Below are 22890 nucleotides of genomic sequence, written 5' to 3' on the forward strand. Positions count from 1 at the left end.
AATGCGAATCCAAATTTTAACGAATGCGATCTGTTAATTTCAAATTTAATTTGGGGTGCTAAAGAAATTTGATGCTCATAAGGAAGGCTAATAAGGTCCCAGAAAGCTTGGAGTCGCCAACAAAAATGGCGCGCCAATCGATACATATTTGTGTATTTATATATACAGAGAGGGTCATAGCAGCTAAGGGTTTCATATGTAAATCCCCCTAGCTGTTGGAGCACTTCGGTCAACCCGTCGGTCAGATCACTCAGGCTTCGCCGGATCCAGACACGTCATCACCGCCGAGCGCCGCCTCACCTCGACGGCCGGAAAACTTAACAATTTGCAAAGGAAAGATAAAAAACACCAAATCCGACTCGATTGTTTTTTTAAATTTCAAAATTGTTTTCCGATTATTCGTTGGACTTAGACATGGTGGAGAGCCGGCTGGGACGGGGACGGAAATCGGCTCTTCGCCTCTGGCTGTGGGAGGAGGGGCGGATCAGAGCGGACAAGGCGCGCCTCACGAGATCGCCTTCGACGCCGCCGATTCTCACGAGCGAGTTCGTCATCGCGGATCTGCGCGCGTTCAATCGGTTCTGCGAGTAGGGCGCGGAGGCGGAGACGTGGGAGTTGTTCTTGTGGAGGCTGCACCGGAAGGAGCCGGGGTGGGTGGTTGGGGAACACATACAGGTGCGCTTCGGCTGACTGATATTCCGGCCGCTCTTGACGGCGGTGTGGTGGTGGTGGTGGGCGCCGGTGCCGCGCGGCGAGACGGAGATGGATCGGCTGGGGGAGGTCGGGCGGTCGAAGGAGAATCGTACGGACTGGGCGGAGGGGGCCGCGGTGGCGACGTTGAGGCGCGGGGGGGAAGCGGCGCGGTTGAAGAAGGTGGAGGAGCGGGAGGAGAAGCTGGAAGTGGAGGAGGCGAAGGCGGAAGCAGACGAGAACTGAGTGCTTTGAAACCTTCCGGCGGGTAGAGCGGAGCGAATGACTGGCCCGCAGGCGCTTGTGGATCTTCTAGAAGTAGCTGCCATGTTTGTTGATCAGGTTGAGGTTTTAGAGAGAGAAAGTAAGAAGAGTGGAGGAGAGAGAGGGAGGATTTTTTTTTTCTTGCAAGCTGCGTTTCGCTGCCCAATTGTTCAAACCTAGCTTAACTCGAGCTATGTATTTATAGGTGAACGGGGAGGAGAAAATGCTTCATCTCTCGCGATATTTTCCTTTCAATATTTCGATAGTTTTTATTAAATTCGCACTTGTACCCCTATTTTTTTGGTCATTTGCGTTGTGGCACTACGACTGCCACGCGTGTTATTTATTGTAATTAATTTGTAATTTTTCGTTTCCATATAATGCTATGGATGCCACACAATTTTTAAGCGGTTCAGACATATGCAGTTAAGTTCAACAATATATTTGTTAACTATTGACTAATTAAAAAGAAAGTAACACATTTGGACACAATTTTTTTGTCTATAACCATTGTATACAACACGATTCTTACGATGCTCGATTATATAATCAAACTGTCATAACTTTCATAGTATTGTATGATATTTCAATTTTACTACTAACGCTTATTCATTATAACTTTCTCATGTAGAGAATATGCGATTTAGAGAGGGCGACATTTACAGTGCCCTTTGCATAGATGGAAATAATTTAATTTGCGTAATTCTCTAATGCAATTAATTAAGACTCGTTTATAAACGCTTTTTAAATATCTGAAAGCACTTTTAGATAAATATTTTCGGGTTCAAAAGCACTTCACGTGTCTTTTAAGGATTCACTTGTGTTTCAACCGAAGATTCGTTCTATTAACATTTTTATCAAAAAGACTTTCAATCATTTTGAAAGTACTTCCAAACGAATCGTTAATTATTCTTTTAAAGCTTTTGATCAAGTACAAAGTATCTCCCTAATTTTAATTAGCCACACAAACAAAAGGTTCCTTAAAGACGAAGGATACATTTGCAATAACAGGTCAAATACAAAAAAGTTTGGGGACCATTCAGCAAAAAGGTTTAACCTAACCAGATTAAACAGCTGGGGTTTGGTTAGAATAAACTGGGTGCGCACAGGTTAACAGATTTTCGTTCGACGGTTTGAATTACCAACGGTTTCGACGCCAAGCTATGGGCCGAAAGGCCCGCAGAGACGAAGTCACGCGCCAACCAATAAAATATGAAACGGCGAAAAAGGGCACCGTTTTATCTGACAACTTGTCAGACCAGTCAAGCGGTCTCAGTCTCCCACGTAGTTCCATCTTGACACGCGCGCGCGCCACCACGTTCCACGTACTTACTATCAGGCCCCCGTTTTGCTAATAATTTATTTTTTATTTTTAAATAATTAAAAATGTGGCAGAGATATTCTCTGCGAAGATTAACAAATTAATTGGTTTGTCTAATACGGAGATTAGCGGGTAATTTGTTAATTCTTGATTCGAGTAACCTCCGATATTATTTCGGATTTTATTTTAGAGGATAATTTTAATTCATGAGTTAGTTTAATTCTTGTTTTAGTTGGTGCGAGATACTCTTTTTTCCTTCATTTTGGGTTTCACTCGAGAAAGTTTTTATTGAGGCATATTGTTAACACCATTTTTTCATTGTTTTTACGTTGTTCTCCTTATGAAATGAATATCGTACTTGATCTAAAAAAAAATTGCATTGAATTCTATTTTTTTTTTAATAAATGATAATGTTAGGGGAGAAAATACATAAACCAACCCACGTATTTGGGAAATGATGGTTAGGGACTTCATTTCCTTACCTATTGAGACGAGCTTAGTAAACCCGTTAATGGATCGAATTTTGATCTGAATTCGATGTGAATTTGATAATAACCAGGATATGAATTGGCATTATGGTTTTCCATATGATCTTTTGAAAAAAAAGTGATGACATATATTCAATCAGGTAATTATAGAGAGATCAAATTTTATAAATCAAATTATGTGACTGTTGATTATTGGATTGTTGTTTAAGTATTAATTAATGTGTTTATCACATATTAGTGAGACATCATTTGATCTCACTAATATTATCCATTTCATTCAAGACATGAAAAGACTAATTAGTACAAGGTAATGAAATACCCTCCACAAAAAGATCACTACTTACGGCAGTAGATTCATCAAACCAAGTACAATCGTCTCCAGAGTGGAGAGCAAAATGAGCTGGTCTATGAGCTACCAAGTATAAAGATTCCAAAATGAATTATAACTTATATGATTCAATAACGATTGAATCCAACTTAATATAGCATATTATTTATTTTCTATATTTTTTTCACTAATATTATAGCATATTGTTTTTATAAAATGGATTCGAATTTTGCATAATTAAAAGGAAGATATTTTGTTTCTTTGTTTTTTAATTTTGTTGAGATCTACAAAAAAAAAGTGTTTATAGAAGATCATGTGATGTTTTTTATTATTCCCGAAACATGGAATCGATCTGGGGAGCCTGCAAATGGGAAGAAAAGGTGTATGTGGCACACCTGCATTGCGGTGGGGTAACATATGGAGCTCTCACCATTCTTGCAGTTGCATACGATGCTTCTTGTCCTCACAATTGGTCAAAATTTTATACTAAACCCGTATTATTTAATCACGAATCTATGTACTACTGTATGCGTTATAATAAAAAATATATCTTACTTTTAAAGCCTATATTTGAGTGAAACAATAAAAACGTGTGACTGTAAAGGTTTTGCACATATTCTGTAACTTCTATTATTGATTGACACATGTTAATTTATGAAAAACAAAGTTCATAAGGATTAAGTTTAATAATATGTGCCAATGAATGACAGAGATAACAAAGAGAACACATGCAAATGGATTCAGAAGATTTGAATACAAAGGCACATTGGGACAAGGTGGTTCCAGGACTACCTGGAGGCTGGAAAAAATCATGTGAAGGCTTTCAGGGGACCCTCTGAAAGATTGAATGTATGGTATGCCTTTTGTACTCACCTAGTTTTTGCTACAATCTCAAAGAACATCGGCTCTAACAATTCCGTCTCCGTCTACCAAAACAATAAAAAATGTTTCAAAAAAAGTAGGCATATGACGTACAAAAAGTTCGCACCTCTCTTTATCTCTAAAGATAGGATGTACACTTCGGACCATGGGATCTCACAGTGTCAAAATAAGTTGAGGACAAGATGTGGTGTCCAGTCAGATAGGACTAGACATATATCAGTAGCATTTGATAAATTACGTCGACAACACTCGGCAAATGTTGCTCATATGCCCAAGAAATCAAATCGGTTGTTTGACAAAATCGTACGAAGATGTCGACATAATCGAACCGTCTAATTACAACAAATATGACAAAGTTGAAATCAAACAATGCAATTTGATAAAAAGAAAAAAAGAAATCAAATAATGGAAGTAGGAAAACGTTTTATGCACGAATGACTTCTGGAACGCATCGCATGCATGTCTTTTCACTTTTTATAATTACTTCTTTTTCTTTATTGTCTTTTAGAAAATATTTTTTTCTTTCTTTTTGCTTAGTTAATTTGCTCGTCGACATCACAAATAACTTACTAAACAATATTCATAATTACTATCTAAATATAATACGTGTTCTTGAGAAGTCTTTTCATTTCCATCTAATCAAATATATGTTGCTTTCTTGGTCCCAAAGGCCTGTTCATATTTCATTGGCCATCTTTTTTCTTTTTCTTTATTTATTATTCAATATTATCATCTCAATATGGGGATTTTAGAGGATAGAAGGAAGGTAAAAAGGATGGCCAAACCTTGACCGAGATCCACCAGTCTCTATGTTAAATGTTATTTTTCTTTTTTATTTACGGTTACAATTTTCAGAATTTTAATTAGTTTAGGAAATTATTCCATTATTATTTTTTAATCCATGCGGTGCTATTTAATTAGGCATGTGGAGCCACAAATGCGTCGTGCTAGGACATTAACATAATATTTAACGAAAAATAAACGGACGGAGGCCATTGATTCGAGGCATCCATATTCAAAGATTACATTTATTGATTTTCATTTTTAGATATCATGTTGATGGGATATGTCAATTTCAGTGATCAATTATGATAAAAATCAGTATTATATTTTATTTTGTTAATTTAACTATACATTTGTTGATACTATGTAGTCCTCGTGCGCTTGTTACTTGGTCATAGTGAGCTCAAGCTGGCACAAAAGTAGTTTATTAGATACATCTATATCTAGCAACAAAATTAGTAATATAATTACTTTGGTTTGTTGGTTTGTTGGTTTTACTTAAGGGTTTAGGTTAGAAACTTTACATGCACTCTTCCGCAACTTGTTAGTTGTCACACATATAATAGGGTCTTAATTATTGAGAAATTAGTTAGTAATTAACAAGAAACTTTTCAAGATGCTCAGAACAAGAGATAGTATGCCACATGACCATACAATTAGAGGGAAGTTTTTTTCAAGTATCCCTCCGATTGTATAATAATATGTACCCTATCGCTCTGTATTCCAGACATCCTAAAAATTCTCTTGTAATTATGAGTGAGTGAGGTGAAAAATCCAACTTATCGATCTCTCTAATGAAAATAACAAATGAAGATACTGTGGACGAACTAGAAAGAAGGACAAATTGTGTAAAAGCTTTTAAATCATGCATGTTCGGTTGGTAGTGAGTCAATCATCGAACTTACGTTCTCTAGAATGTTGCACTAATGGTCATCTAACTTACGTTCTCTAGTATGTTGCACTAATATGGTCACCTAACTCCCAACTAGTTATTGTCATAACATCTGCCAGTTGCTCGATTTGATTCCCACAAATTTCTGGTAGCAGGCTTCGATCTATAATATTTGTCAAAATTTTTGTTTTCGTTTTCTTTTCACTCTTTTTAATCAAGGAACATCATTTTTATTAGGTTAAATAGACGGAATGAGATCATCTTCGAATCTCACACTCCGGAGTCCATGAACTTAGCAATCCGAACCACTCAAGCTAAATCATGAGGCCGTCTTAGCCCCATCGCTGATTCACCTCATACACAATCTCTCCCTCCAACACCCTTATATCTCTCTTTTGAACGATCCGAATTTTTGAGTTTGTAAGCTCCAGAATGTGAGATCCAAAGAGGATCTCAATCCTAGATAAACCACTACGTACCTAGTTTGCTATCAGCTTCTATTCTTTTTTGGTGCAGTCAAATCTTTTTTGCTACAGCTTGTTTGTTTAGTGTGATGTTATATAATGTAAATAATTCATAAATAATGAAAAAATGTGCGTAGTTGCCAGATTCTGAGTGTCTAAATGTTCTAAAGCATTGGATTACCTATATATATATTTTTACTAGATTAAGTTTTGTTTTTGGTGATCCTCTAGAAGATGCAAACTCATTACAATACAAATTGTGGACAAACGTTTATAATATTGATTGGAGACATGTGAACTTATAGGTATATTAAGAAAAATTACATACACAAATCTTATATTTTGAGAACGTAGAATAGTAAAATATTATGTGTATGGTGGTTTTCCTCTTTACTTGTAAGTGAGAGGTTTTAGGTTCGTATATCGTGAATGGCGATTTTGATACTAAATTAGGTTGCCCATTATGTGGTTTAGTCGAACTCCTCTTTCTCTTTGTGTAAAATATATGTTGTACTAAAAAAATATCATGCGTTGATATTCTTAATACATTAACATTGCGTTTGGATGAAGTAATCAAAGATTACCAAAGAGTTTTAAAATAACGGAAATTGAGATGACAAAATTTTATTTTCTAGAATTCTAGAATTTTCTTGTTTGGTTAACCTAACAATGAAATTTAAATATAGAATTTAATGTGTCTAATAATATATAAATGAGAGATACAGGTTAGAAAATGTAGTATATTAGTGGTGGTGGAGACGATGGTCATGATGGTGGGCAGCAGTGGCGGCGGTGATGACAATGGGGAGTGGCGGTGATAGTGGTGGAGGAGACAACAATATGTGGTGGTGGCAACGACTATGGTGATGATGATGATGATGGTGGCGGCAGCAGGGTGTCTACCCATGGTGGTGGAAAGTAAATGATTTCCATTCCAAAGTCCATTTTCCTGCAAACCAAACACCTCTTAAAAACCTAAAAATAATGGAAAATTTTTAGCACACCGGGAAAATGGTTTGGTACACCAAGTGGTTGAAAATTTCTTTTTTAAAGTACCCAACCACTTTTTATTATGACACTAAATTGCCAAACTGTGTTTCTAGCACATAAAAATCTATCTTAAATCATGAAGAATGTTCAATAAACCTTTGGGATATTAATTGAGCCAACAATAACCTTCCACGACGAACTTTCTTTTTTTTTTTTTTTTTTTTTTTCTGGTGAATAAACTTTCTTAATTTTTGCTAATTCCTTCCCTAATTAATTCCTTCACAAGACGAGCAAGAGGACCACAGAAAGGGATCCTTTCGGCTCCTTTCCACTTGAGCCACATGAGCCATAAATTCAGACCCTTTAAATTTGATCCAATAGTTAAAATTATTATAACTTTAATAGGGCTTTTTGTTTTTAACCATTGAATTAAATTTTAAGAATCCGGATATATGACTCAGATGACTCAGGTGAAGAGATCAAGAGAGAATCCCTTTCCAAGACCACTGATCGAGAACAAAAGGTCCAAGATTTTGGGTCAACCATTTCAGGCTCTACAAGTCTTAGATATCTCCTCCTTTAATGCAATTCCCTTGCCTCTCAAGTCAATCTCATTGACAAATATTATATTCTAGCTAGCTGTACACTCTAGAATCGTCGGCCAAACGCGTATAAAAAATTTTTCTAACCCTAACACGATCATTTAATAAAGATTAGGGTTTAATTAAAAGTTCAAACCATGTGAGAACAGGGACATATGAGAAGGGGGCGTATTCATAACATCATTTTTTTTTGTACAAATTTTCACACAAATTTTTGTGGATCTCACTTTATAATATATTTTAATGATCTGAATCCTTTGTCTTTTAGAACATCACTCATAGATTATCTTTGCAAAAATAAGACAAATACAAAATCATTAAGATATTCATTTGTAGTGAAGAAAATAGACGAGTACAATTTTATAAAAACACTTTGAAACTATGTTTTAACATATGAAAAGAGAGATTGAAACTTCAACCCTTGGGTGACTCCCTTCCTTGAAGACAAAAAGAGAATAAACCTTGGATGCAAAGGGACGACACAATGCTTTAATTGACTGAACTAACTTACATTTACGTTAAGAATTATTCATCACGGAACAACTTGATTTATCTTTGTTGTGATTATCCACAAGTTACAAGTACAGATGTGAAGGCAGCCAATAAGTAATAGTTTATGGGTAATCCAGTTACAATCAATGGTATATAGTTTCGTGGAAGTCACTGCGAAAGAATAACCCTAAAGATTAACATTTAGTTACTTTTATTTTAAACTTTTATCTATGACTCCTCATTTGTTTCTTACATACAAAATAAGTAATTGAATTAATTGGGTTTGGTTCTTGATCCTTATACTATCATACCTATGTGTTAGAAAGATACTCCATCACATATATGAGGTAAGCCAGTTGATTAGGATAGTGTTGTTGAATAAAGTAAAATGTCTCATGTTGGCCATCTCACAAAACGAAGAACAACTTATATCAAATGGTTTCAATTCTAATTGCATAGAGGCCTTTCACATAAAAACTCCACACCTATTGATTGCACTTGTAATTAAGTGGTGACAATGTTGATGCTACTAGTGGTGGATGACGACACGTCTCTCTGAAACTTTAACATGAAATTAGAACCGATTTTTAGACCTTAGCCTAAATTACTGGGTTCATTGACAAACATAACCGATGTAGCTCTACGTCTAACCCACTTCAAAGTGGTTCGACGTGAGGGGGCATGTTGAATAAAGTAAAAAGTCTCACATCGGCCATTGCATAAAAACTCCACACCTATAGATTGCACAGGTGATTAACTGTTGACAATATCGATGTTATTCATGGTGGACCGCGACCCGTCTCTATACTTTAACAAGTGGTATTTTTCTTTGTAATTAATTATAACTTTGCAAGAATTTGAAAAAATGTTACCCTATATGATTGGATGAACAGAAAAGTCCTCCAACATGGTGGGGGTCGCAACAAGTTCTGGAACCCCACTCTTTCTCTTTTAGTATGTGAACTGCAAGAGGATGCTTCTTCCTTGGTCAAGGGTCAAACTGTCAACTGCACGTCTCGAGCACAAAGCAAGTTGTGTGTTTGAAAGTCTGCGTAGTCTGTGGTACCTTGCATTTGAATTGTCTGAATATTTTTTTATGTCTTTCTTGACCCTCTACATGTGTAATTAATGTCTTGAGGAAGAGGAGAACAAGTCTCTGCAACTTTTCTTGTGTGCATGGCCATGGCCCATAGGCCTAAGGAGGTGCCTTTGTCGAAGGGGCAGAACTTTCCTGCCCTTAAAACTTTTGGAAGTTTGGAACCATCAAGTTGAATAATAACATCTAATTTTGATGTAAACGTTCTTTTGACGCAATTAAGATATTATGAGTTACACTAATTTTTATAAAAAAAATTGATTGAATTCAGGTGTTAATAGGACGAAAATGTCCCGATAAACTGGGGAAACTCATGACGACTGATGTGGGCGTTAAATGGAAAGCAAAACATTAATGTAACAAAAATTAAAAATAATTTCCGACCTACCGGATTCGAACCAGTGACCTAAGGATATCTGATGGATATTTCCAACTACAGTCCTCCGCTCTACCAACTGAGCTAAGGTCGGTTTGTGATCATGCCTTAATTCTATATTATTTATTTAAATTCTGACGATTTTTTGTCTTACACCTGTTCATGCATCAGAGCTGTACATTCATTCCAGTTATCTTATACTTTAGATTTCATAGACTTGTTTTGACCTTCAAATTCTTGAGTGTTCTTTTACTGTCTCGACATGGTTTCTTGTTAAATCCGAAAAGACATATTGACAAATGTGACCTTATTTTCATACACGTTCTTCGAAGGAGATCTAGCATCATGTTTCAAATTGTGGAAATAGCCTATTTGCAAAGTAAGGTAAGACTACGTTCATCCTCCAACCTTGAACTACGTTCATCCTCCAACCCTGCAAAACTGGGAACCTTGGGGTTGCCCTTTAAAAGGAAACGTATGAAAGAAACAATTACAAAAAATATGAAAAGAAGAACAGAAGAAGAAGCAAGTTTCAAATTTCTATCAAATCCAACCTACGTAAAGGGTCCCAGAATAAGAACCGAAAAAATTCCAGAAACTACGACCGGAGATCATCAAGAAACTGCAACCTCATTTCTGTTGTTGTTCATTAGCTAGGTAGAACCTGCTTGGCCTCGCCTGGAACTTTCTCCGTCTCCGAGGATCATGTTCTGAGGGCTTCATTTGACGGAGGAGGCATCCTTTTATGGCATTTGGCTTTTCGACAATTGCAGGATCATCACTAATTATGACCCGTTTATGAGAATTTTTGTGCAAACTGCACCGGAAAGATCCCGGATGTGTGCTCGGTGAACATGAACATGTACGGATTGAGGTGTGTGATTTTGGATTGGAGGTTGCTTTTTTTGAGGCCATGGCGGAATAGTTCAACCACGTCTGACTATCTTTTTTTGTGATTCAGAAAAATTATCAAACCTAATGACAGGTTTTAGATTTAGGGTCTTTTATGGAGCTTCCTAAACGCGCATGCATGTTAACCTAATTAGTTAATTTGTTGTTTACAAGTCAAGGAATCTGTTAGGGTAAGCTAATTGGTTTCCTTATGGTATTCCTAATTAGAATCGTTTAGCGGTTGTTCCCAGAATTTTGAACTGAATGGTGTTTTTTGAAGAATACTTCTGGTTATTACCTCAATGCTTTGCTGGATTCGTTGCCATTTACATGAGGAATATATAATTAGTTTGTTCAATGGCCATAACGTTATTGGTTAGTGGGAAAAATTGTGCTGGATTTCGAACCAATAAATAATATTCTCTTACCAAACATATACACAAATAGTACGGACATGATGCATCTCTTAACACTCTTATGTTCACTTTGATTAAAAGATACGACCTCTAAGTTTATTTTTTTAGCTCACATTAATAAGATATGATATCACTACCAGAAAATACTAGGACTTTGCCCTACGACCACGTATTGGGCGATTGTTCAACAATGCTGCCAAATTAAAATTCTGCAATAGGCTAGCTAGCTGCTGTAAATTGGATACGACAAACATGGGACTCTCTTAAGAATCATCAAGATAAGGAATGCTGGGTTTTCAATTAAATTAAGGATATATAATTAGTCCAATAAATAAAAAATTATATTGTTTGAGACAGGATTACAAAATAAGATATATATAGGCAGCAATAATAAAAAAATTATCTTGTAACAAGTTGTGGCTTGTGGCCAATGAACTCCATTTTCTTATCTTTTCACTCAAACAACTTCAATGACGTTGATTGACAATAAAACCTAGCTATCAGCATTATCTGTAATTTTTTTCTTTGACCATACTCAACCGTTGCACTAGAAGTCGTTCATATATTCTGTTGGTATTTGACAGTTTACTAACTCAACACCAAATGATGTGGGTGATAGGTTTACAAACTCTATCACACCTCTCACTTACACTCTCAATAATATTGGACAAACGAAAGGGAATAACAAGCTTGGGGATAACAAACACTTTGAAATATTAGAAAGAGGGTTTACAACTCTTTTGGAGCTTACAAGCTGAAATGGAAATGGGAATTGGATTTAATGTTTCGGATGATACACTCACTCATTTAAAGCCTTACGAGAGGCTTATTTATACATTCCAAACAGCAAAGAACCACTCAAGTGCTTTAAATAAAAAAATACAACAACACATACAACCATTCAGACAGATCAAATGAACTTAGAACAATCTGGCACACACACATGCAGCGACAGATGGTGATTACCATCTTTACACCCTTTCACATATGCACCAGCTGCTAGACACTTTTACACACATGCTCTGCATCATTCCTTGCTGTCTTTCAACACCTTTCGGCTAGCACATGGAGGAGACTTTGTTCTTTGTAGCTGGAAAGAAACAAACAGCTAGCAGCAACATTTTACAACCTGTTTTGATTTGAATTTCCAACACACCTCCTCAAATCAAAACGCCTTCATTCCTAGCATTTCACGCAGTAGCTGGAATGATTCAATTGGCAATGGCTTTGTGAAGATGTCTGCCACTTGTTCCTTGGTGTGACAGTAGACAAGTTCAATTGTCTTTTGCTTCACATGGTCCCTCAGAAAATGGAACCTGGTATCGATGTGCTTGCTCCTTCCATGTTGGACTGGATTCTTAGCAAGCTTGATGGCTGAAATGTTATCCACATGAATCAAGGTCGATTATTCTTGTGAATGACACACTGATTTCAACAGATTCCTTAACCAAATTGCCTCACACACGGTTGAGGCTACAGCTACATACTCGGCTTCACATGATGACAAGGCAATGATTGACTGCTTCTTTGAAGTCCACGAGAAAGCTGTTGAACCTAGAAAAAAGGCATAGCCAGTTGTGCTTTTCCTTTCATCTTGGTCACCTCCCCAATCACTATCCGAATAGCCATATAATTTTGTATCTTCACCAAAATTATAAAATAGACCAAAGTTTAGAGTACCTTTTATGTACCTTAGAATTCTCTTGACAGCAAGCCAATGAGACTCCCTTGGTGTTTCCATGTATCGACTTACAAGTCCAACACCATAAACTATGTCTGGTCTCGTGATTGTGAGGTACCTTAGGCTTCCAACGAGGCTTTTGTACACTGTTGAGTTTACAAACTCACCCTCTCCTCCTTTGGACAGCTTCAATCCAGTTGCGACTGGGGTATTGACAGTGTTGCACTTGTCCATATTGAACTTCTTCAATATGTCTCTCATGTACCTTTGTTGAGAGATGTAGATACCATCACTTTCTTGCTTCATTTATATGCCAAGAAAGTATGACATTAATCCATTGTCAGTCATCTCGAACTCACTGAACATTGATTGCTTGAACTCATGGAACATTGCCTCATTGTTTCCTGTAAACAATAAATCATCTACATAGAGACAAATAATTAAGAACTCCCCTTTTTCACCATTCTTCATGTAAACTGAATGCTCGTATGGACATTTCTGAAATCCATTTTGGTGAAGGTAGTTGTCGATCCTTGAGTTCCAAGCTTGTGGTGCTTGCTTGAGGCCGTACAAAGCCTTCTTCAAACGATACACCTTATCTTCTTCTCCTTGTACTTGGAAGCCTTCCGGTTGTACCACGTACACTTCTTCCTCAAGTACTCCATTAAAGAAGGCTGACTTGACATCTAGTTGATAAATTTTCCATTTATGATGTGCGGCAAGAGAGATTAGCAATCTTACTGTGTTAAGTCTCGCAACTGGAGCATAGACTTCATCATAGTCCACTCCATACTTCTGTTTGTAGCCCTTTGCTACAAGCCTTGATTTGTACCGATCCACACTTCCATCTGCAGTGCGTTTGATCTTGTACACCCATTTGACACCTATAGCCTTCTGATTTGGTGGAAGTTTTGTCAACTTCCAGGTGTCATTCTTCTCGATGGCATGGATTTCTTCTTCCATGGCTTTCTTCCAATGATCTTCCTCCACAGCTTCATTGAATGATAGAGGTTCATGATCAGCATATAGGCAGAAAAGATTTGTTTCTTCTCCCTCTTCTTGTCCATAGATCTCAGTGAGACTCCTTAACCTTACTGGAGTTGATGAACTGCCTTCCTCACTGGATGTAGGACCACTCCTTGCATTTCTGTGCACTGGAGTTGTTGTGCCTATATGAGTAGGTTGCAGCTCGACGAGTGGTACAACTTCTTGTTCTTCAAAGTTTGTGGGAACAACCCTCTCCTTATTGACTTCTTTGTTGTTCCACTTCCATGTCTCTTCTTCACTGAAGATGACATCTCTACTAACCACTAGTTTGCTAGTTAGTGGGTTGTAGAGTTTGTAAGCTTTGGACTCTTCACTATAGCCCACAAACACACACTTTTCACCTCGATCATCGAGCTTCCTCCTCTTGGCTTCTGGAACTTGAGCATATGCAACACATCCAAAAATTTTGAGGTGTGCAACATTCGGCTTGTATCCACTCCAAGCCTCTTGTGGTGTCATCCTCTTGACACTCTTTGTTGGACATCGATTCAACAAAAAAATCGAACAAGCTACAGCTTCTGCCCACAATTCTTTTGGCAAATTCTTCTCCTTAAGCATGGATCTTGTCATGTCAAGGATAGTTCGATTCTTCCTTTCAGCTATCCCATTTTGCTGTGGTGTATAGGCAGCAGTCATTTGATGCCTAATTCCTTGCTCCTTGCAGTATGCTTGGAACGCATTGGAGGCGTACTCTCCACCTCTATCTGATCTCACGGCCACAAGTTTGTGGTTGCTCTCAGCCTCTGTAAATGCCCTGAATTCCTTGAAGACTCTTAGGGCAGCCGACTTTTCCTTAAGAAAATAAGCCCAAGTTTTTCTGCTAAAATCATCAATGAAGGTAATGAAGTATCTATTACCTCCATATGACATGGGATCCAATGGTCCACATATATCCGTGTGCACCAACTGCAGTGGTGCCCTTGCTCTCCATGCATTACCAACAGGGAATGATAATCGTGTTTGCTTGCCAAACACGCAGCCTTCACATACTTGGTGTGTGGTTTCAATCTGGGGTAGACCACGCACCATTCCTCCACTTGACAACAATTTCAGGCCATTGAAATGAAGATGGCCAAAACGAAGATGCCATCTCCACGACTCATTTTCAATCTCACCGATGTTGCAACTCCCAATCTTTGTGTTTAACTTCAATGGGAACATACGGTTCTTTGACATTTGAACACGTGCAATGAGCTTTCTCCTTGCATTTCTGAGAGTGAGAAACATATTCTCCATATGTATAATGTACCCTTTCTGGAGCAATTGACCAATGCTCAGAATGTTGCTCTTCATACCTGGTATGTAGTAGGTATTGGAGATGTATTCTTCTCTACCATCCTTCTGGATGATCTTGATCTTCCCTTTGCCTTCAACTGGCAGCCTTGAGGAGTCACCAAGGCTTACAGATCCATAGGCCTCCATTTTGAGTTCGGCAAAGAACTCTTTCTTTCCACACATATGGTTACTTGCACCAGAATCCAAGTACCAAACATCTTGTTGGTTACTAGAATCATGGTGTGCTAGTAAGACTGTGAATTCCTCACCATCATTTCCACTTGATTCTGCCAAGTTGACATGCCCACCATTTTTATATGAACATTCATTTGCATAATGTCCATATTGCTTGCAACTGTGACACTGGATATGAGCCTTTCCTCGAGTAGATCTCCACTCTTGAGATTGTCCTCGATTTTGTGCATAGCCACGCCCTTTTCCTCGAGCTCGTCCTCGGCTACGGTTGGATGAGCTTCCACGACGTGAGTCCCACTGCCCACGACCCCCATTTGGTTTGTCAATATTCAACTTTGACTCCAAAGCTTGCTCTAGCGTTGTGGGGCTTGCATTCTTCTGAATGCGTTGCTCGTGAACTAGGAGGGATCCTAGTAGCTTTTCTGCGCTCATTGTCTCCAAGTCCTTGGATTCTTCAATGGCAGTCACCACATGTTCGAACTTGGATGTGAGTGACCGGAGTATCTTCTCCACAACTCGTACTTCATCGAGTCTCTCGCCATTTCTCCTCATCTGGTTTACTATCACAATGAGCCTTGTGTGATAATCTGAGATGCTTTCTTTTTCATTCATGTGAGCAGTTTCAAAATCTGCTCGAAGTGACTGTAACCTCACTTTCTTGACACGATCTACTCCTTTGTAAATCGTACTGAGTGTGTCCCATACTTGCTTGCTCGTTGTTGCTTCTGCAACTTTCTCGAACATTGAATCTTCCAGACCCTGGTATAGAAGATACAGCGCCTTCTGGTCCTTCTTTCGTAAGTCCTTGAGAGTATTCCTTTGTTCTGCAGTATATGCGGCTTCTTGCTCGGCAGTGGGTACAACATACCCACCACTGACAACTTCCCACAACTCTTGTGATCCAAACAAAGCTTTGAATTGGATACACCATCTTTCATAATTTTCTTTCTTCAATACGGGAACTTGGAGTTGCACTAGATTTGACGCCATAGCCGCTGCACTTGCCAGAAAGGTATTCTGGCTCTGATACCAAATGTTGGTATTTGACAGTTTACTAACTCAACACCAAATGATGTGGGTGATAGGTTTACAAACTCTATCACACCTCTCACTTACACTCTCAATAATATTGGACAAACGAAAGGGAATAACAAGCTTGGGGATAACAAACACTTTGAAATATTAGAAAGAGGGTTTACAACTCTTTTGGAGCTTACAAGCTGAAATGGAAATGGGAATTGGATTTAATGTTTCGGATGATACACTCACTCATTTAAAGCCTTACGAGAGGCTTATTTATACATTCCAAACAGCAAAGAACCACTCAAGTGCTTTAAATAAAAAAATACAACAACACATACAACCATTCAGACAGATCAAATGAACTTAGAACAATCTGGCACACACACATGCAGCGACAGATGGTGATTACCATCTTTACACCCTTTCACATATGCACCAGCTGCTAGACACTTTTACACACATGCTCTGCATCATTCCTTGCTGTCTTTCAACACCTTTCGGCTAGCACATGGAGGAGACTTTGTTCTTTGTAGCTGGAAAGAAACAAACAGCTAGCAGCAACATTTTACAACCTGTTTTGATTTGAATTTCCAACATATTCAACCTACACTGCAAATGTTGGATAATATATAAGGTATAAGTAATTGATTGGATGATTAAGCTTGGCCAATCCCGCATTGCGTATTTTTTGTTCATGGAAGTATGCATAAATAAAATTGATTACAACTTCTTACAAAAACAGAACTGGGAACACAAAACTGACAATAAGTTGTATAAAAATCAAAATTTATCTCCGTTTATTGTTTATTGTCTATCCCGTTCTATTCTATATTAGTTTTGTAACCGGTTTAATTTATGCATATTTCTCTTTTTGTTTTTTATTTGTAATATTTGACTGATGGAGATTTTAGCAATAGGAAGGCATTGCTTTGCAAAGAGGTTACTTGAACCCGTGATCGTTTAGTCACAAAGGAGTAGCGCTAAGTTGCGCCAAGGTTCGCCCGCTAGCAATATGATAAATCAGTCAAATGTACATCCAAGGAAGTAGAAAAGGAAACGGAAATGCAGAAGCAGAAATTGTTGCAGTTTGTAGCTTGAGAGATACAGTAAGAGAGAGAGAGAGAGAGAGAGAGAGAGAGAGCGCTTGAAAAACAAGAAAGAGATCTGTATATTCAATGAATGGAATCGTACAATGTGTTGATTACATCAGAGATATATATCTTCTTATCCAATTGCTTAGTGACTAAGCAAACTTCTCAACAACCTTATCATAACTAACTCCCTATCTAATCCCACATGGCACTCAATACAACCATTGATTCTGTACTGTTATCAGAAGCTTGCTTGTTTGCTTGTATATGCAAATGTTACGCGGCCCTGTCCTGGAGTCCGGAATGCTTGGGAGTTCTCCTGGAGGAGGATCTGGAATGAGTCTGAGAGAGTGCCAACTCTGCAGGTTGTTCTAGCCAAACCCTAGAAGACAAAACCTTTTTGGTATAGACACGGTGTCTTCGTTCCCGGGCATAGACTACCCAGAAGATCAAGGAAAACATTACAGCTGCAGATACCAAAAACAAGCCAATGTACATCCAGGCACTATGTATCCGCAAACCGGGGCAATGATCTCTACTTATGTCCGAGAATGCATCCCTAACAAATGTGCAGTCTATAAGCTCAACGAAGAAGGGACTGTAACGATAGAGAGCGTAGATCACATTGACGAAGGCGGACAATTGGTTGTAATAGTTTGGAGTTAACCGGCCAGGAGTTATACAAACATTCGCTGGCGAAGATTGACACACATACTTCTTCCACACCTGTTTGAGGCAAAAATATAAGGTAGGTCAGATTTAGACACTCGGAAATGCTATTAACGCTTATACTTATTGTGTCTAGCGATTGTATATCATGGTATTAGAACTCTCTTTGCAGCTAGCAGGTCTTGCATTCGAAACTTTTGAATAACTTGTGACACAAGCAAAGAAATCTATTTACGCTTTAGCTTAGATATGGATGCTATTAGGTTTCTTCCATTTATTTTTTATTTGTACCTCTTGAACATCTTGCATTTGAATTTCACCATCGACACACTTTCGCTCGTTGCGATTTTCATCATAGGGGTTGCAAAGAAGCGGCAATGGTAGGCCGGTCTGGTTGAAGTAAAAGGGACCATTAGCCTGGGAATTAGAATTTGCAACATCGGTGACGACACGGTTCAGCACAACAACTGCATAGTAGCTTGCATCCCTAGTCCTCGCTAAGGCCATTTTGGCTGTGTCTTTGTTCACACATGGAAGTATTTCATCTAAGGCGGTATGAGCTGTGGGTTGCTTCTGCACCCACTCATCCATTGAAACACATGCATCTGCAAACACACTAACAAATATGCACATAGGAAATCAAGTCAAAAAACCCGAAGAACAAAATTTATTTTAGCAAGATTAAGTAATCTTGTAGCCTGATAATCGTCTGTTGACTATAGGCACTGGTACTGCTTTAAGCCACCTTATTCGGTGCCACTAATGCCAGTGACTATTGATAATGTTTTCTTGTGACGATTAAACAACACTTACTTATGGACGAGGAGAAATACACCACACAAAATGAATGTTCCCGTGACAAGAATCCACCCAAGAATCACCAAACTGCATCAAAGGCGCAAGTGTTTGTTAGAGGACAAAGACAGAAATTCTTCCAAAATTTGGAGATCTTAAAAATGAACATGAAACAGTTCTAGGTGTGTCACTTACAAGTATACAAGACATTCCATCCCAAAAATGGAAACCACTGCAACAATTTTAGTCCAAAAGAGGAACAGAGAGATTAATAAGGGATAATTCTAAAAGTCAAATTTTTGAAATTTCTACCTCAAAACGAAAGAAAAAAAAAAAAGGACTTACAAAATCCAACAAAGACCAAACAAAGCATAACAGCAGCAAGAACAATGAGAGCCAGTCTCCTGCAAAACATAGCAACAGAAAAATTAATGTTATCCAAATTATTAAGCATTGTGAGCAAAACTTGGAATAAGTTGCAGTATAGCTATATAGTTACATGATATCCAAGCCATCTTGTATACGTTTTGAACTCTTTTCAGTTGTATCAGAGAGTATAGTCGCAGCATTTTTTATGGATCCCATAACACCATCAATACTCTGCTGGATGTCTGCCGGAAGAACAATGGCATTGATACCAATCGTCTTAGATGCACTGAGATATTCTGACACATTCCTGAGGTTTTCGGCAGTCCTATCTGCCTGTGCCACGACGTATCCAAGCGTGTTGCACGTGCTGCTGTGGAACCTGTCCTGGCCAGTGTAGAGCAAAACACATCCAATAATTGCCATGAGTGTGAAGAAAATGAGGATGGTGAGCGAGAGAGCATATGCTACTCTAGAATAGCCGTACTGCTCTTTCCGACAGCAGCAGTAGCAGAAGCAGATGAGCAACAGGCTTATCCCGAACACCACGAACCACACAACGGCAGTGACAAAGAAGGGTGCCGCTGTGAAACCAACAGACTGCGTCATAAAACAAACAATAGCCAATGTCAAAAAGTATTCATTGAGCAGCAGTGTAGCCAATGATCCATACGTTTAAAATTAAACAACAATATGAAAAGAATGAAGATTAGGAGTTGAGAAAGAAAGAATAGGAAACCACATTATATCATGCAAAAATTGACAGAAGTAATCAATTCTGAACATTCTTGACAGAGCTGTCTCGCTATACATAATACATACATATATATATATATATATATATATATATATATAGTATCATTAACCAAATAAAAAAAAAAAAATTGCATACTTATCCCAACCCACATTTAGGGTTAGTTTGGGGTTGCTTATTTAAGAAGTATGTTTGCTCGTAAGCGTTTTTGTTAGAAGTTTTTTTATTAGAAACACGTTGCACATTTTATTAGAAATTGAAGTGATTCCTAAAAAACCATAAAAGCATTTTTTTAGCATTTAAAATTTTTTTGTTAAACATAATCAGAAACGGTTTTTGATTGGCATCAAACACTTTTAACAATTTCAAAAGCAACCTCACCAAGCTATAAATACCAAAATCTATTGAAAGACAAATAAGATACCACAAAGAATTTTGAAACAACCACAACATGAGATAAGCAAGAGAGCGAAACAATTCCAGAAATTCATTAAAATAGCAAAACAACCCTTATAACATGATTTTTATTCATAAATTGATAGAAATTAACCCAAATAACAAAAAGAGAAAAGGGAGAAGGGAGGGGGGAGGAATTTTTCAAAAGCAAGAACTCACAGCCCAATAATGCTTATTTTTTAGATCCCAGCCACCACTGTATTTTTTAAACTTGTCGAGAGGATCTCTCCGCCGCGTCCTCTGCTCAGCCAATAACATGACAGTCCTGTTTTCTCCACCTTTTTCTTCAAGAAACCTCCTTGCTGCTGTGTCCCATCCCACCATCCCATGAAACCCTACGTGCCCTTCCTCGCGGCCTACCTCTACAGCTGCAAACCAAACCAAATTAAACTCAAAAGCATATTCAACATTAAAGAATACGAAACCACTACCATTTTTTGCAAGAAATCACAACCATTTTCTACGAAAAAGAATGTGGGAATGAATGTCAAAGGTCATGCATGAGTACCTGTTGCTCGTATGATGTCGAAAAGGTCAGGAGTACCGGAAATTAAAGGAACGAAGAGGAAAATGGAAAGAAAAAGGACGGATATTGTCCATGTGTTTGATCTGAGGCATGACATTATGTTTCCGGTTTTTGGGTTTTTGTATGATTTTGTTGTTGTTGTTGTTGTTGTTGTTGTTATTGTTGTCGTTAATGTGAGCCCCCGAACGACGTTGGATGATGATTTCCTCGACCTCCTGTGGTTTTTGAGGTAGAGCTCGGGGGCGGGGGAGAGACGAGGATCCGCGTGCATTTTATGCAGAGGGAGCTATTTATATGACGCGGTTTACACACATAACTAACTGCACCCACACAAATTTTATGGGATGAGAAATACACCATATATAGACTGTGCGAGAGATTAATGTACTATTATTTTTCAGCTGAAAGTATTGTTTCTTAAAAAAATAATAATATAAAATTATGAAACGGTCGCGAATTTATTGAAAATTAAAGGGAATTACAACCTAAAGCTAGGCGAATTTATAAATTAGGTTTCAGTAAAACGATTTAATTGATAAAACATTTTTATTTAGGTTGAAAGTAGAATGACACTAACAATGTAAGAATTTATAAATTAAGTATTAAATTAGAAGTGGTGCTACGCTTACCATCTAAATATACCACATTTTATTCTAAAAAAAGAATATACCACATTTATTTGGTAGCCTAGTTGTCAAGTCTGGGTGTAATTTCACTCTCTTATTATTTTTTTTAATTTCTGCTTAAACGTAACAATATTACTCCTTTCACCTTCCCCGTCTCTAGCCCCCATCCCTCCACCTGATCTGTTATTGAAGATCAAAGCATATAAGTCAGATGAAGGTCCAAGCAAAAGTTTCACAATATATCGGACTCTCAAAACGGATTCTGCCGTTGCAAGCCCAAAAAAAAAGAAAAATTGGAAAAGAGGTTGTCAATATGTATGGCAATCAATCTGAGACGAACGGAGGTAAAATAATGGTTGATATACTTGTGTCCAATCTTCCTTCTTTGGAAAAGCCACAAAGTAAAAGAGAAGAACCAAAGATTACCAAAGTAAAAGAGAAGAGCCAAAGATTATGTCCAATCTTTTCCATATTGGTAGGATTAAAAACCTATGAAATCCAAAGATGGCTCATTGAAATTGCAAAACTTGGATTTGATTTCCGTAGGAGAGAGAGTGGACAGTGGAGCACCATTAATAGATGTTATCCAGTTACGGGTGAAGGGGGGGATCGGAGCACCTTCACCGGCCAGAGAAGCAAGATGACGATGGTTGGATCATAGATAGGAGGGAGGACGAGGCGATGGGGGAGGCTAGAAAACCTAAACAGTAGAGTTTGATTAATTTCTTGAAATCTTATTAAGAATAGCAAGAATACAATTTTATTAAATTTTATAGCATGTTAGATAGTAAGAATACCATTATTAGGAAGTATGCACCTGCTCTAAACATATGGGACGATGAGTGATTAGCGATGTAATTAAAAACTAAAAGTTTGAATAAGTACGAAATGATGCTAGTTGTCAGACAAGGGCATCACAGTATCTGCATTACTGTTCCTAATCAAGGTCTTCTGAGAATAACATGTTTTATAACTTGCACGTAAAATACAAATTTAACCCAAACAAAATAAAAAAAACAAAAAAAAAGCTTAAGTCTCATTTAGAATTGCTTATAAAATATTGAATATATTTTTAGAGAAAATGCTATTGAATTCCAAAAACACTAAATTCAAGTGTTTTTACAAAATCATTTGCAATTTTACTAAAGATTTGTTTTAAAAATATTTTTATAAAAAACGCTTTCAATGATTTTGAAATCACTTCAAACAAGTCCTAAGTAATTCAACTATATATATATATATATGTAGACACACACACACAACACACACACATATATACATATATATATCCTTGAAGTTGAGAAGCAAACGAACCAGCTTGATCAGTACCTGACAACACCGAAGACTTTATTCTTTTCGAATGCAAAAGAATGAGAAAATTAATTGTGATGGGTACACAAGTAGTACATCA

The 22890-nt window shown here is 37.6% G+C and overlaps 2 protein-coding genes and 1 non-coding gene across 3 annotated transcripts; all 3 read right to left on the reverse strand.

Annotated features, from left to right (window-relative positions):
- Window positions 1-14: 14 nt before the first annotated feature.
- Window positions 15-1126, reverse strand: LOC137748148 (uncharacterized). Its single transcript, XM_068488242.2, has one exon. It carries the CDS (start codon window positions 1017-1019, stop codon window positions 396-398), a length of 624 nt encoding a protein of 207 aa, XP_068344343.2. The 5' UTR covers window positions 1020-1126; the 3' UTR covers window positions 15-395.
- Window positions 1127-9670: 8544 nt separating this feature from the next.
- TRNAY-GUA (transfer RNA tyrosine (anticodon GUA)) lies at window positions 9671-9762 on the reverse strand. Its single transcript is given in 2 exon segments — window positions 9671-9706; window positions 9726-9762. It is a non-coding gene; the product is annotated as a tRNA-Tyr (tRNA).
- A 7578-nt stretch (window positions 9763-17340) lies between these two features.
- LOC137748997 (uncharacterized) lies at window positions 17341-21149 on the reverse strand. The gene is made up of 8 exons (XM_068489177.2): window positions 20836-21149; window positions 20487-20695; window positions 19251-19717; window positions 19097-19155; window positions 18947-18983; window positions 18770-18841; window positions 18248-18572; window positions 17341-18013 (listed from the first exon to the last, which is right to left on the reverse strand). The coding sequence occupies exons 1-8, from the start codon at window positions 21122-21124 to the stop codon at window positions 17564-17566; spliced, it is 1908 nt and encodes a 635-aa protein (XP_068345278.2). The 5' UTR covers window positions 21125-21149; the 3' UTR covers window positions 17341-17563.
- Window positions 21150-22890: the final 1741 nt, after the last annotated feature.

This window comes from Pyrus communis, chromosome 2 (assembly GCF_041283825.1).
Source record: "Pyrus communis isolate YQ-2024b chromosome 2, ASM4128382v1, whole genome shotgun sequence".
In the NCBI taxonomy this organism is placed as follows: Eukaryota; Viridiplantae; Streptophyta; class Magnoliopsida; order Rosales; family Rosaceae; genus Pyrus; species Pyrus communis.